Source organism: Magallana gigas, chromosome 3, assembly GCF_963853765.1.
Source record: "Magallana gigas chromosome 3, xbMagGiga1.1, whole genome shotgun sequence".
NCBI classification, from domain to species: domain Eukaryota; kingdom Metazoa; phylum Mollusca; class Bivalvia; order Ostreida; family Ostreidae; genus Magallana; species Magallana gigas.
In genome coordinates, this window is record NC_088855.1 from 16,028,740 (window position 1) to 16,045,869 (window position 17,130).

At 33.7% G+C, this 17,130-nt stretch overlaps 1 protein-coding gene across 1 annotated transcript; it reads right to left on the reverse strand.

The window, feature by feature from the left end:
* Positions 1-317: 317 nt before the first annotated feature.
* LOC105349134 (GTP-binding protein Rit2) lies at positions 318-2,823 on the reverse strand. Its single transcript, XM_011458830.4, has 4 exons — positions 2,070-2,823; positions 1,745-1,827; positions 1,430-1,610; positions 318-781 (listed from the first exon to the last, which is right to left on the reverse strand). The coding sequence occupies exons 1-4, from the start codon at positions 2,674-2,676 to the stop codon at positions 528-530; spliced, it is 1,125 nt and encodes a 374-aa protein (XP_011457132.3). The 5' UTR covers positions 2,677-2,823; the 3' UTR covers positions 318-527.
* Positions 2,824-17,130: the final 14,307 nt, after the last annotated feature.

The window sequence follows — 17,130 nt, forward strand, 5'->3', positions numbered from 1 at the left end:
TAAAAATCTAAAAGTTTTCTCTCATTTTCTGGTTTTGAAATGATCTTAATTATTAAGAGAGAAATAATTTTTTTTTCGCCCGTATATCTACAGAATGATGTACACCAGAACGTTTAGGACAGCTGTATTCTGTCTGTTGTTCCCTTCTTAATCATAGGCGACCTTTCATGACGGCTTACACATATATCAACCTTTGCATTTAGCAAGAGAACTGTCTCTTTAACTGTTGAACTTCTTATCCATGCCTTTGAGTTTTGTTCATAAAATGTTGTAACTTTATTGATCAATCAATTAATCAGATAAAAGGAAACAGTATGTAATGCGTCATCAATATTTTATTTTTAAAACAATAACAATTTACTTCACATATACTGTAAAAACAATGTGCACCGGCAAAATGATTGAACCGATTTCGAGGATGTACATCACAATATATCTATACACAGTAAATATTTGGCAATGTAGAATTTATCACAGTCATAATCTGTACATCAACTTTTACATAAAATAATTCGATATAACACTGGTCAGTATTCAATCACGTTTTCCACGGGTTCCTTGTTTTTCTTGTTCAGTCTTAAAATTCTTTTAAGAAAGTTTCTTGGTCCTTTTGTATATTTTTGTTTCTTATTAAAAAGTGACGAAATATCCGGAAATGTGACGTTCAACTGCTTCCGGATTTGGCGAATGATTCCGACCAAAAGTTCGTCGACATGATGATGTAACGTTACAGAAGTCTCGACGTATTTTGCATCATGCTGATTAGCGACTTGCTTCGCTTCTGAAATTTAAGGAAAGAAAACCAATTAAATTATGATATTCTAAAATTTGCATGATTAAATGTTAAATATAAAACTTGCGTTGGATGTTAACTTATCATCATGTGCCTAAACAACATTTTCACGAACATGAAGCTAGTAACTTCTTGTTTAGATGACTTATATATTAGGCACTACCTGTTGTTAAATCCCTGGAAGTATTTATCTTGTTGCAAAATGAAATCTTGTTTAATTAAAAATTAGAATAATTAATCGAACAAGCAGCTTCATAAAGCTCGATTCTAATGCGTTCTCTTAATATGTGTTATAAATGATCACACTCAAATAATCTGCGATAACTGTATGGGTTTGGCTTGTCAATAATCTTCTATCAATAAGCTCTCGCCTGACTATAATGCCTTTACAAGTCCCGACTAATTTGATACACTGGCTATTTTTGATAAGATCCTAACTAATTGTATAACCCGCAAAAAGATTATGATTACAATTCCCATGTCGTAGGACTGCAGTTGTGAAAAACGAATCTCATTAGATATTATCTCGGCATAATCTTACTATCCGGAAATAACCCTATGTGAACTTTAAAAAATTAGCCAAGGTGACTTCCTGTGTGTTACAGACTGTACCGGTATATCAAGAACTGAACGTACCTTCCGATGTGACCTTCCGGTTGCGTACGAGATCAATTTTGTTGGCAACAAGAACTATCGGTCGATCGGACCCTAAATCATGCCTCAGTCTGCGCATGGCTTCCTCAGCCCTCTCAAACGTCTCTACGTCATCCACGGAAAACACAAAAATGAAAGCGTCAAAGAAACTTTCACCAACATCCTGCATAGGAATAAAATTCAAAAGTTAAGATTTTTCTCCTATGAATTAAGACATATTCTAACGCAGTTCGAAATCTTCGTTTCTAATTTGATTCGTTTGCTTTGATGTTATAAATATTGAATTATGTAACGTACCTCGTCTACACGTGCGTCCCAGAATTCTAGCGACGATTCCTCACCATCAAGCAACACCGACACATTCATGGAGACGCTGTTATCTGTAAACCAGGAATTGATACATTACTTCTTATTTTCAATTGACATATGACAAACTTATCATTATCAGACAGAATTCTGACTGAATTAAAATATTAATGCACAATTATAATTTTTCAAAATAATATTTTTTTCATTACTCTATTAAATAACCAATCATCTCTTGTACTTTTATTGTGATGTATAGAAAATTACAGCGTAAATTGAAAATAAAAAAATATCTGTGAAAGAAAAGGAAAAGTACCGGTGGCATCTTGTCCGCCAATGTATTCTGATGTACTGAACTGGTTCATGAGCGCCGTTTTGCCCACACTGTGGGCGCCGAGGATCGCTATTCTGTAGTACTCGTTAGTATAGCTCCCGCTACTGTCCGTATCAATGGAAGTTTCACTGGGAAGCCGCTGTCGTTTGTTCCTTTTAAAAGATCCACTCGACGAAGATAGCTTGTTTCTTTCTCTGTTTCTAAAAGAATCACCATGATTTACAAGTCCTTTGGAGGTCAGTTTAAAAGATCTCACCCGTTGGAAATTTTCTCGGGACCAAGCACGTTTATGGCTACCCACACCAGAAAATGGTAACGTGTTTGTTTTGCAGCAATCAAGCGGTAAACTATTTCTCCTCCTTTCCCGCGTCTGTTCGTTGTCGTCTGCTCTGATTTTCCTGATGGAGCTCGACCGGGACTGAGGGGCTGACACAGAGGTACGGGAGCATCGGAAAACTTTCAAGAAATTCTTCTTACTTTCTGAAAATATGGTTGATTCCATTAAGTTTGACTGAGTGGATAAAACGGATTTCGCCTCCTCAAGCGTGGCATCTACATCTACATCAATGGTCGGGTTTTTCTTCGTCATGATATCTAGATTTTTTTTTTCTTCAAAAAAGTACTCTGTTGATATTAAAGAAACCTAAACCTCTAGACATGGAGCGCCATTGATGAACAACAACGTAGCGTTATTGTAGACTGCAATAGTGATATTGATTGAAGCAAGGTACGAGAGGCTTTATATACTGCCTTGCTCTGCTGAGGTAAACGGAGCACGTGGCTCTTTTATATTCTTAATCATACTCTGCATTGAATAAAAGAATCTAAACACTCTATCTCGTTAATGTCAAAAACATTTTTTTTTCAGTTTTAGAGTGACGTCGATGATTCTGATATCCAATCCACGCCGTTTTTCCCATTTTGGTGAAAGCCACGCATTTCTTGTCGAAATAAAACAAAATATCTAGTAATAATAGGATATATTTCATTCCACATTATTATTTAAATTTAATATTACAATAATAATGTTGACTAGAATGTGATATAAATAAAAAAAATTAGCATCTTGACATAATCAGAAGTTCTGGAACAATCAATACACAGTTTAAAAGGACGTAGTGTTTAAGGATATTTACTTCATAACACACGTACATATCTTTCTTGAGAAAATTATATTAATATCAATTTTTTTAATTCATGTTTTTGCTTTCAACTTTTTAAATCACTATAATTTGATATGTCATACGAGTAAACGGGTGACAGTGATTTCAAAATACACGTACGTTTCGACAATTTCTATTCCCGCATCTCTCTTTCTCTCAAAAAAAAAAAAATTATTATTGTTTGAGAGTGTAAGAAGTATTAATTATCATTTGAATTATTGATTTTGCATATTCCTCTAATTATAAACGTAATATAAAACATCTTTAATATCCAGCTTTTAAGACTGACATTTTTTAATGTAATTGAAACTGCGTGACATTTCAATGCATGGCATTTCTGTATAACAAAACATGTCCTTTAATTCTTGATGATTAATAAAAAAAAAATGATTACGCCTTAAGATATCATTAAAACTGCCGTAAAAAAACACAAAGGGCATGCTTATGAAATAGCCTTATAAGGCATGTTCGGGGATAAGAGTTAAAGTTAACTTTAACAGTACCAACAAAGAAATCGATTTCCGATGGTGTACAAATAAAATTAATGAAGTTTGGGAAATTCCCTTCCCTCCCAGGGCGTAGTAATACGGTCAAGTGAGTAAAACGAGATCGAATGCACAAACAATGTTGTAAATCCAACCGGAAACGATGCCTTCCCATGATTCATCAGTAAAAATCAATTAGCTTCGTAATCATAATCTGAGATCTTAAGAACATTAATAAAATATCAAATAAAAACGTGTTTGCATTCAGTAGAATGGATATACTTAGTACGTAAATTATCATTATTTTTATTTTACAATATAATGACAGCCATGTAAACTTTATCAACAAAAGACATTTCTATTAAATAATTTTGAGAACATTGTAATTCGAATTTTTTTAAAAATCGAACAATTAATGGGACAGCTCAAAGAAAAATCTGTCACCATTCGTTGAAAACACCTATGAAAGCTATACGAAAAAAAATTGATTCCGCTGACCTATATTCAAAACTCAATTTGGTGCAGTTGATAACTATGAATGTTTATTATTTTTTTTTTCACATCCACTTAGTCATGAAAAAATGTATTGGTGGAGGGGTACGAGAAGGAGATTCACCTCAAATAAATGTACCCTTTCAAATTCCAGCTTCATTTTCAATACCAGGTAATAGATCAAAGCTTATGAAATCAGTTTGATCAGTCAAAGTTGGAAGACCACCTGTTTCTTAAAATAACTTCATATTCTAAAATTAACGTGTAACACTTTCAAATATTATAACATAATCGATGATAAAAAGAATTTAAAAAAAAAATGATGAATTGAAAATATTTTAATGACTAAATCTAATGGACCGGACACAAGTTCTTAATAACTTAAGTAGTCCTCTCCTAACGATGAATTTTCTAACTATTGCCAATAATGTGATATAGATATATATAGATATACACGAATAAACAGTCAACTGCATATATAAAATTACATTGTAAATTTAAACATATATTGAGAAAAAAAAACCATGTGATTTGTATGTACGTAGATGGCAAGTATTTTTTCTTCCTTGATTCTACATAAACAAATACATGTAGCTAAAATTAGTGAAATATCGACGTCATATTATTCAACACCAGGCTTTTAACACCAGTCGTCTGTTTACAAACATATCCATTGGTAAATCAATACATTTGCCTTTTAACACCAATCTTAACGGCTCCAATGGCTATTCACCCTGAGTGTATTACATATATATCGGGTGAGTATAGACATGCAGGCGATGCAACAAGACAATCCCCGCGGCTACTTGATTCGCCAGGCACGATATACACTGTATATGTAGTCCAGTGCTATTTGTGTTTTGCCGCGGGTTGTCAAATTCCAATTTGTGACTCCAAAAAATGCCCCCCCCCCCCAAAAAAAAAGGTACATGTAAATACATGTATTTAAAATAAAAATAAAAATATAGATATTAAGGCTATTAGACAAAGAAACGCGCTGTAATACATGTATGAATACTAGTATAGTTTTACCGGTGACAACAGGGGTTTGTATGGTTTTTAATTTTTTGTTTAGCAATCTCATGTGTAATTAATTGAATTTGGAGGACGTAATATATGTTATATAACTAGTTATTTTATTTACGTGCATTTACATGTAAGAACATCAAAGTTAATTGATTAATTAATAAGTTAATTGATATAATTATGGAAGACCTAAAAGAAGGTTTAAAATGCGTCAATTGATAGTTGATACTCAAAATAGAATAGTCAAAATAAATTACAGGTAAACAGCTGAATGATATTTTACACCAACACATCTATACATGTAGAAATGTAATATGTTGACAATCCATTGAAAAATATCGGTCATAAAATTGTTAGGTGACGATCTATAGCTGAAAACTTGAGCGTTTACGACAACTGTGGCGTGGCTTAGGATAACACAGTTGTATAAACAGGGGAGTCTGATCCACACGTTGAATATATTTTTCAATTAGAATGGGCATAAATTTTCATTCAAAGTTTTGAGACCCCGACAGTTATAATATGATAAATGTTAAGAAGTACAGATGAACTTCGATATCTCGAACACTGATATCTCGAATACGATGGATATGTCGAAGTGATTTGTAAGTCCCAACCACGTATTTTTCACGTAGTACTTTACCTTGATATATCGAATACTAAGATATCTCGAAGTTTTTAAACAGTTCCATCTTCTTCGAGATAACGAAGTTTGAATATATATTTCTTTTCTTGAAATACTAGTAAGCTACTAAACATTGTGATAGTCTTTTTTCTGCGTTTAGCAACCGAAATTCTAGTGTTTGCTCATTTAAAGACATTTGATTTGGCTAGGCTGTGTCATGTTGTAATTTTTGTATTTACACCCATTCAGTATATTCAAAATTTACAACATGACAGCTGCACCAAATGACGTTTTAGATAATTGTGAGGCTATTGACTACAGTTAGATTAATCATGGTAATTTTTTTTTTCATCAGAGATTAAGACGCATGTAATACTAGTATACACTAGTAGTCAAGGCTTCGATACCCCTGGCCTTCTACATTGAACTAATCCTCCACATTGGTTCAAATGATGTTGTCTTCTTTTTTAAAAAGGTTTAAATTGATGTTAAATACATTTTTTTTTAAAACTTAGTGCTATGAAATTGATAAGCAAAGTGGAAATGAATCTCACCATTAACCACCTGTATCTTGCCATACGGTTATGTATAAATGGTTTTGTACTATAATTTATTACCATGTACGTGAAATGGACATTGACCCTTTAGTACATCGACACACGATAATTAGCGGCCACCTCTCTGTGACTGTGTCTTTTGCTGTGACTGGTTTTAACGTTAATTAAACCTTTTATCATTTTTATCTTTTCTATGTTGGAAACCTATTTTTTATTCTTTGCATCTCTACAGCTGGGGGTGTTTGTTCACAATGCCGTTGTAACAGATACACCCTGTCGCACCTCCAATGCACCAACGCAAATGTAAATCATGACGCGCTAAGAAATGTCGTCTTCTTGGGAATATATGGGGACTTCAAATAGATCAAATATTATTGTGATAGATTTGAATTTTCGAGAGAAAATAAATTACGCTTTATTTAAAATGATGAGCCAAGTAGCAGTTCCGAGAGCTGAGAATATATGTGAATATACTGGGTTTTTTTTTTAAACGACGCCGTGTTAAATTGTAACATTTACATTTAATACATTTATATTTGTGGCAACGTTAATAGGCTTTAAATATGTTTATACTGAATTTATCTTATAGAAATATAATCATTATAACGTATTAATTAGATTTGATGTGTATGTATGTCTTTCCGGTGTATATGTATAAAACAGAAGGAAAACGTGAACAAATAGCGAGGTCGTCGGATCGCTATGACGTCATTCCATTTAGAACCCTCATTTTCGATTAAGCCATTACATTTACTGACCATTATAAGTTCATCTCTTGCTTTGATGAAGCACGTGGAAATACGCGCACACGTGGTCATAAATTGTGATAAATATTTAGTAAACCACGGATCGTAAGAAGTACATACGTCTGGTGAAAATTATTATCCAAGTCACGGAAATAAGGAGCTATGACGTATGTAAACCAAAACAATACACAGTTTGACGAGGGCTTTAAGTTTAGTTTCAAAGTTCAGAAAGGAACAATTACACTCGGGTTCACAATCTTCATGCTTACTTATTTTAAACTTATTTTCCCCACCTCATAAAAATTTATCATACAGTGCATGTCACATTAAGAGGTATTCATATACGCTCGGTTTTCTATTGTTTTCATTCCAAACTCTCGATTTGTAATCTCCAATCTAAGACCACTTGGAGAAGTGACAACAAGCGTCTGGAGGGTTGTGAAATTGTTAGTGTCTCCTCAGCGTTTGGGATAGGTTCCATGCTAACCTCTCCATACCAAGATAATGGGGCGTCTAGGATTATATATCTTCTGTAGAGATGACACCCTAGTATATGCACATTGTACCCACACACCTTGCAGGTTTTCCCCATTCTATTTTGAGTCATCTAAGTGTTGATATTTCATCATAGGCCATTGTTCTTTTTTCTTATGCAACAACAACTTGTATATTTCAATGACATCACTGCGATTTGCAAATAATCTTGAGAACGAGCACCTGCATATAAACAAAACGATACAAATCGTTCGTGATTCATATTTCAATACTGTCAGCTTTACCAATATGCAGGCAATGCCGCATAATAATTATATGCGTTAGAAATAGAAAGTCGGGTTTTATGTCATTCACGAACTCGACCAATTGCACATCCCCACCCCTCCTACCCCCCCCCCCCAAAAAAAAAAATAATTATTTATATCAAAAAACAAAACAAACCAAAAACAGTGAAATAGCCGATAAAAAACTCTTCATTATTTGCAAAATCTTACCAGAAACACATTGCATGAATTCTTTAAGTAGTTTTCTAATGGAATTCACATGAGTTAAATTAACAGTAAACTTAAAAGATATAAACATTGACCCCCCCCCCCCCCCCCGATCTACCTCCACTTTATAAGAATTAGCATTTTCGCATTTAGGGAAGGATTTTCTCTTGTTGTTTTGTCCTTTTTCTTTTTGCCTGTCAAAACGATTTTTCAGACATGAATATATAAAAATCTAGTGTCGGCAATATAAAAATCGAGTATTTCGCATATACTCCACGTGTAAACCATCAAACAAATATAATCTAAATCTGTATTTGAATAAATTATAGATATGACACAGCTGTTGCCTCCTGTCAATTACCAACAAAAATATTCATTTGAACAAAAATGTACTTGTTATCAGTTTTAACAGACTGTGTATTATTGAACCCCCCAAAAAAATCAGAATTCAATTTCATTACATTAGGATGATTTAAACCACATATATTTGTCTTTGAAGTGTCACTCACAATCGGTCAGCTGTTGCCGACTTTTTTCCCGAATCAATCCACAACCTAGAAAAAAGACAAGATGGGGGGGGGGGGGGGTCTGATTTATTGACAAGAAAATTTTACTTAATCTGTAAATCTATCCCTCTTTAATAAGAAGTTTTATTTAACTTATGTGAATTTGATCATCATTCTCAACGTACAGTTGTTGTACTTTAACACAGTAAAAGTAACTTACACAATATCATAGATTTATGACAATTGTCTTGATCAATATAATATTTTCAAAAGTTCGTTATCAAATATAATACCGTTCTCAGTAGGTGCTGGTTAATGATTAAACAATGTTAAACATCTTGTCTAAAGAATCCAGAAAAGGGTCTTTTATGACAAGCACACGTTCGTTTTTTACCATTGGTTTTGTGACACCGGTATAGATTTTGGGGTTGACCAGTACTCAAATGGGTTACATGTAAAATCGATTTTTTAAATTTAATTATTAGCATTATTAACTTTTTTTTCTAATTTCAACCAAATAACATGAAACCCTAGATATATTCTTGCCAATACTGTTAGATTGATGCATGTACTTGTATGTACTACATGTGCATGCGTACATGTACGTCATGTACAACGGTTTCTAAATAACATACACTGCTTTGAATGGGTGTTTTTGTCTTAATCTGTAATTACATGTATACTCGCTTAACTGCAGTTTATCTGATATACAGAGTGAATTGGAATAATTCAAAAGGCGAACAAATTAAGAAGTTGGATAGATAAAATATTTAAGGAGTTCGTACCGAGGAGATCGACTATCTCAGGGCAATGACCAGTCTGAAGTAAGGCGAAGCTATGGAGTGCGAAGAAAGTCGATATGTGAAAATATTCATAAAAAATTCCGAATTTTGAATATCATGCTGACGTGCGACAAGTTCTCGCCGAGTACCATTTCTCGCCGGTGCATCGTTACGTCATTTTTCGCATATGTTTTATGTGTTGATAAAATGACGTAATAATGCTTTGCGAGAAATGGTACTCAGCGAGAACTGGTCGAACGCCAGTATTGTTTTAATTTTATAATTTATTAATAAACAATCCTCATTGTTTACTTTTGTGTTTTTATAAATATCTCCTAATCTTTACCTAAAATACCGGCATTTTTAAAATCTTCGTGTAATGTCAACTAGAAAGTCACACACAACATTTGCTTGACAGCAAACTTCCAATCATTTGGTACTTGTCCTTATGAAAATTACACTAAAAAAGGTAGGGGGGGGGGGGAGTGAATAAAAAATAATCAACTGCCACTCAGTATTAATTAAACTGGTGCTGCAGTAAAAATGCTGATGCGCCCTTATTAACCGGCGATCAATGTCTGTTGATTTTTCGTTCAGCCTCACTTAAATCAAGTATTTAATCCACCTGAACTACCACAGTTAAATCAATGAGAAAGATTACGGAGATAATTTTCAGCATGTTACATTTTTAGGATATATTTTTTGATACGATATTGCGGGGAATTTAGATGGTTAATTTTGTTTCTTCCGAAAACCCATACAATTTTGGTTTTACAAATAAATGTGCTGTACATTCTGGAGAGAAAGAGAGAAATATTTATAAAGCAAATTCAAACATCAAAACTTAACATTGGCCTAGCGCTGGGGTAAACACCTCAAAATAGATTCTTCGTTGACTTAATATGCTTGCGTCGTCTGCATGCATACATTTCAAAGATTGCTTAATTACTAATATAAGCAGAACATGGTTTTTAACTATTTCGGAATGTCTTCGATGCTAATTGATGTCTCGTCCAAAAGTCTGACGATGTGTTAAAATGATTTTTCTCAGAGCTTTGTCAATTTATCGGGAGCATCTATCAGTCATCAACCCCAGTATGATGGTTCTTTACGAGGAGGGGGGATTTTCGCGCGCCCTAATTTTGGCGGCATTTTGACATTTTAATGAGGTCACGACTTCCATCGTCTGGAGTTTGGACAAAGGTTTGTCTGTGTGACGCACCATAGATCGTGGATACTAAGTTGAAAGAAACAATTATTAAGTCATTTCCACCAATCAAAATTTCAGAGAAATTTAACAGCTTCTGAATATTTTCACCGATAAGGTCGACGGAATATCAGATTATGTACTATTGCTCTCTATTGATTATTAAGTTCGAACAATACCAAAGAGTTATATAACCTTGGTAAATATCTTCACTATGCAACTATGTTCAGAAATTCATTGCTCTAGTTAAAATTATAGAATTTTTTTTTTCTATTACAATTGGTAAATCATAATTTCAGTATTATATATATCTATTGTATCTCACAATATCTTATATGATGTAAACATATATGAAAGCTGTATGTTGTTCTCCATAGCGAGAGTGCACCTCTGCAGAGACTCTGAAGCCTACTGGCTTCGCATTTTGAGTGCCTCGCATATGTTTATAAATGTTATTATGTTTAATGCTGATGAGCTTACTGCTCAAAGTTGAAATAAATAATAAAATATTGTTGGAATGCTTAATAAAACATGATCATTATATGAAATGAACTTTCTTTGTATAGTGTTGTAACGTTTACAAGATAAGATTTCATATTATATGATTTTCTCTAGTCTGAATTCACCACCTCACTATAGAATTTTTATGTTTGATTTGGTTTTTTTTAAAAGAAATACAAGTAAAAGAAATTAATGCATTGAAAAAAAAACCGTACAATTTTTTGATATGAAAAAAAACCCGCTAAAAAAGTAGAGAAAAAAGGGCAGAACACAAGATTTTCACTGCATATAACCCAATCTATCAGTTGAAATTGAAACGAATCAGCGCATTACTGGTATCGTAAGTACTAATTAACCCAAATATTGACTTGTCAGATGACAGCTTAAAAAACGGTATCAATAAGTCTTGCACAGGTGGACGGTTGGTACTAATTAACATCCTTCCCAAGGTCAGTACTATATATACGCATCTAAGCAAGCAGGTCTCTCAGTAAAAGTCTGATAATCTTGTTATTAGGAAACTAATTTGAAGAAGAATGCTTTAACTTGCACCTGCAAAATATATAAATTTGTATACTACAGTAGATTCTTTGACCATCAAAGATGAGAAAGGCATTCGGTATTTCGAGGTTCTTTCACATCTTTAATATAAACCTTTAATTAAGTATTTGGTTTTTTGGCCACCAGAGTCGGCGGCTGGGACAAAAAGTTATCGAGTGCGAGGAAATAGTTTTTCGAGAACCCTTTTTTTCTTTTCTTAAATCCACATTTTAAAACAGTAAATTATAATCTCAACTTTAGAGTTTGAAAAGTACATTTCTCCTGGGTTTGCAAGCTAATGAACTGAATCCAAATGCTTTTTTCTTGTCGTTAGTTTAATTTTCCTCTTTGAGTAACGCAAAACAGAACACAAAATATTGACATGTGCCCCAGTACTTCAAAGAATTCATTAGAAAGCGATTGTTTTGGGGGGATATGTACCCTTTTATAAGAGTTATGAAGCCCTGTCATTTATAGTCTTTTGATAAGGCTCAAGGTTTTCGATATCCGAGATACCGCTTTAACCATTCCTTTTGCTGTTGTTCCGATGTATTATGCCCTTAATACATGTGGTAACAAAAGGAAAACGAACGATTTCTTAACATGTAATTCACTGTGCTGCTTGCTTATTTAATATGCATTTCAATTACATTGTATTATCTAAATTCTCAGGGGTCAACTTGGATCAGGGATGAAAATAATGTATCCAAAGGTTTTGAAAAGATTTACAAACATTATCGCCGTTCTCGCGTTTACAAATAGTATACATGTCAGTATTTCAATAACGGGTCTGTAATTACAATGTACCGTTCAATTGCGTTCATCGTGACATAATACGTATTTGGATTGAATATGGTTATGTCATTGTTAAGCTTTCCTAAAGCTATGCAGAAAACTCGTGTCTATCGAGGAATATAGTATCTTCTGTTCATCGTCGTGTTACCACCTATATATATAATAAGATACCAGAACCACCACCCCAAACCCCCACCCCCGACAAAAATGTTTTCTTCGTTCTATAGAACTTGACCATTTTGATAATTCGAACATCTGTTTTCAGTGATTGAACTTTCGGAGTTAAGCTGATCTTTGATAGAATCCAACACATTGCATATAAAAGACGTGCAACTATATGGCTGGAGCACCCACACAAAACGAAGACACTGCACGGGATGATATGGTTAAATCGTTGTCACTGAGAACAATTGCCTCAGGTGTTTAGATCATTGTGAAACAGAATTCCAGCACACGCGCATCTGTGGTTTGAGCTAACTACATGAGTAATTGGAACATTGTATCAAAGTGACGGCCATACCATCGGTAGGCGCAATCAGTACACCTCTTTTTGTCCGTCCGTCCGTCCGTCCGTCTGTCCTTTTCCGTCCGTCTGATAGACTGTTATTTTCTTTCTTTCTTTTTTCCTTTTAAATTTTTTATAACTTGATATTCTGCATCTTTCCGGAATGTACACTTCCCTTCATTTTTTACCAAAACAATAACAATTTTAGGGTTTTTTGGGGTTTTTTGAGTGTGGCATTTTCGTGATATTTCTATCATATCGAAATAAGATTCGCAATTGAATTTTCCATAAAACGCATTGTTAAGGGATATTGTATTAACAGTGGTATCCACATAAATGAAGCCTTTCTCCACAGCATTTTACAACTTAGACAATAACATCAATGTTTGAAACAAAAGATTGATTCATTGTTCTGTTTTTCTCTATTTGATGTAACAGTAAAGATTCCGGCTAGATTATAAATCCAATAAAAAGGCGATGAATAAGATATATAAGGGTAATTGGTGCACATTTGACGTACAGTCCAACGGGATATTAACTTAATATTTTTTTTTTTTTTGCCAATCGTTTTTTTTTTCTTTTGGTGCCCTTCCAATTGACATTGGGTTGACCGTTGGGGGAGTAAGAAAACACATATATTGATTTTGCCGGAATGTCTTTCAAGTCTTTATGCTCTTTGGGAGAGCGAATTAGTCTACAAACAGGAATCCTTGTTTACATTATGGAGACTGTCGATTCCAGTTATCGACGAAATGATTTAAAACAATATGTGTTTTGATGCATTTAAGAAATGAACGATTTTGGATTACGTTAATGCTGTCACGGAATAATAAAGAAAGAAAATTAATGTTTAGGTGTCTGTTGTGGGGCTAAGACATCAGACATTGATTACTAGTATTTCAATTTGTCAAAACAAAATTCACATAAATAACGTTTATAAAGTGCAAAGGGTTTTAATACCTTTCATATTATAATGGTTCTCTGACGCAGGTTGGGGCACTTTTATATGGAATTAATAAATAGCAGACATTGATGAGAGAGAGAGAGAGAGAGAGAGAGAGAGAGAGAGAGAGAAAGAGAGAGAGAGAGAGAGAGAGAGAGAGAGAGAGAGAGAGAGAGAGAGAGAGAGAGAGAGAGAGAGATTGATTTACAAATTTACAAATTAACTTATCAAAGTTCAAGAAAATGAAGGTAAAGAATGCGAAGTTCCGATTTTTATGTTTTGTTAAGAATTATGGACCAGTTTATAGTGAAATGTGCTGCAGTTAAAATATTTTACTGGAAAACTTTCACTCAGTGAACTGGTAATTTGATAAAAATCAGAATGCGAATGGCATTTGTGAAAAAGATAAACTAAAAATACATTAAAAGAAAAGGAGCGCAATATTCTGGCCTCTATTCGGTTTTTGTGCTGAAGTCATACCATTACAAACGGAAATTTATCAATTAAGAACCATTAATTGAGTTTTAACTTAATCTCAAAACCCAGAATTCATGTATTTTTATGACTTAATCTCGGAAATCTTTCACCGTAACGTCAGTCAATTTCGAAACCTTTTTATTTTTATATTTAATCAATACTAAAGATTTCCACAGCTTCTTAAACAGTTTAACTTCTTAATCAATGAACTAAATTGATGAGTTTCAGAGTTCATGCATCGAATGTGCTTAAAATTTGTAGAAATCAAAGCAAGTATATCATATAAATAGTTGATCCTAGTTTCTAAGTGTGATAAATAACAATAGCACCAATAAGATTGACTGGAGCGGCGGTAAATTACAGCACTGTATAGCATACATGAACCCGATGAGCGTATCAAGTCTTGTGCTGTTATATCTCCAAGTGTCAAATTAGACCTAGACTCGAGATCCTGCAGGAGTTAAGGAAAGCATCACTTCTTGGATGCACTCATTAGGCGGGTTTCTTGAAACTGTTAATTTCTGATATTGAGCGAAAGCTAGTAAAATGTATTAAGAAAAAATATGACGTAAAACAGAAAACAATTCTCCACTTATACATCTATATTTAAGAATGTGTTAATTATCCAACAATGAACTTTATAAAATCGCAACTAATATACTACACGAACCCGTGTTGGGGATGAAGGGTGAAAGGGGGGGGGGGGTGCGAAGGGATACTTTTGTTTGGAATGGTGGGGGGGGGGGGGGGGTTGAGGCCCATTTTTGGCAATTTAACTTTGTAAAGTTAAAGACATGTTTTAATATTTTTAGGGAGTCTGGACCCGTAACCCATGCCCCGTAGAGATTTTTCGCGAGGATATTTCTCACAGATATGATGCTAATATGTTTTTTTTTAAAATTGTGGTCTTGTTTTTAAGTTAACAAGACATTTGCCGTATGCATTTGTATCCCTAAAGTACACTCTCCGGGGATTTATTAGACAGACTTAAAATTGGTGTCTTCCTTATGGCGGCGTGCTGGGTTACACATACTTAAATAACCGCTTGAAAATTAGGTTAAAATTACTTAATACCGACTGCCTAAAAATAACTAGGAATCCCGAATCTTTAACTTACGAATAAATCTTCTCTGTGAAGAGAAAGAATATTATTTTTCGACTACAACTATTTCTCTCTCTATCTCGGAGAGTTTTACTGCAAAATGAATGTCTTTTAATCTAATATTGATCCCATATTTCAAGCAGGTATCTATAATTACCATTTTTCAGGGGGGAAAATTAACATGCATTCATTTCATTCAATTCCCTCAAAAATATTTAACACTACACTTTATTTCAATTAGATTGGTTCGACAAATAAAACAAAACGAATAATGTATTTAGTACACATGCCTATGATATCGCCTTTATTCTAAATATACTAAGTACTATACAATGTATGTACACATGTATTTAAGTATTGAATCCTTATTTTTTGAAAGATATAGTCTCATAACTGCAACGGTGTGTGCATACAAATTGAATAACGCGCGTTAGCGCGTTATGAAAATTTGTTTGCACACACCGTTGCAGTTATGAGACTATATCTTTCAAAAAATAAGGATTTAATGCTTATATTTACATTTTTTTACCTTCTTGTCATGTACGCAAATGTGAATTATACCTCAAAATTACTGTACTATCCTATGGGTAAGTTTAAATTAATGGAAGAGCCACTGTAACAGCCACGAGCGTGATCTTTGATTTTCGCTTGTGACGTTGTATTTATCAGCGTTCAACGTTTGTGACGTCACAATTAAAACTCGTCATTAAACCTTTTAGTACCATGTCTGTGTTATAGTGCTATATCTGCAGTAGCTTTACATGCAAAATATACGTGGAATGTAAATATTGTGCAATGGCGGATATTGCACTTTTTTGATGCATCCAAAAAACCTACTTTTACTAATTGGACTCTGCATTAACAAAATCTGAGAGTCGCGTGCTGTCTGCAAATGAATACATAAGATCATCTAATTTGAAAAACATGAATTACTCAAGTAATCCTATACAAACTGGAAAGCACATGTGTTTTCTGGTTTCAAGTAGAAACATGATACACGTGATGCAAAATCGTGTCGTTATACGACATTGATTTTAACGTATGATCATTAGAGATTATCATTATATACGAGTGAATATCATTCAGTCCTAATTTATTCCGATTGGTGTGTTCTTCTAATGACGTCAACTCTCTTGTTATTACGGTTGACGAAAAGAGTGGTTTGTATATATAATTGGAGGATTGGAATTAGCAGTAAATAAAAATCGAATTGACACAATGGATGCGTAACATACATATATTTTTAATAAACTGCATAAATATCACCAGGTTCATATTCTATTTACAGGTATTTAAAACAACGATCATATGTTACACTTCTCTTCGAATCGAAAAGATTTTAATCATAGTATATTTATTAACACAATTTTTATGAATACAAGTGCTTCACTCATGGATTATCGTTCGTAGATCGACTGTTGGATCCACGTGTACGCATATCGTTTATAAGATTATCCGATAAAGAAAAACAGATTAACATTCTTGAAAGGCATCAATTACCTCCAGATTCTGTTGATTTTTTGGATACTTTACGGACCATGCAGGGGGGAACTCAAAATATTTACAACGCTGCTTCTCGTATAAAATGTACAGTTCATATACGGA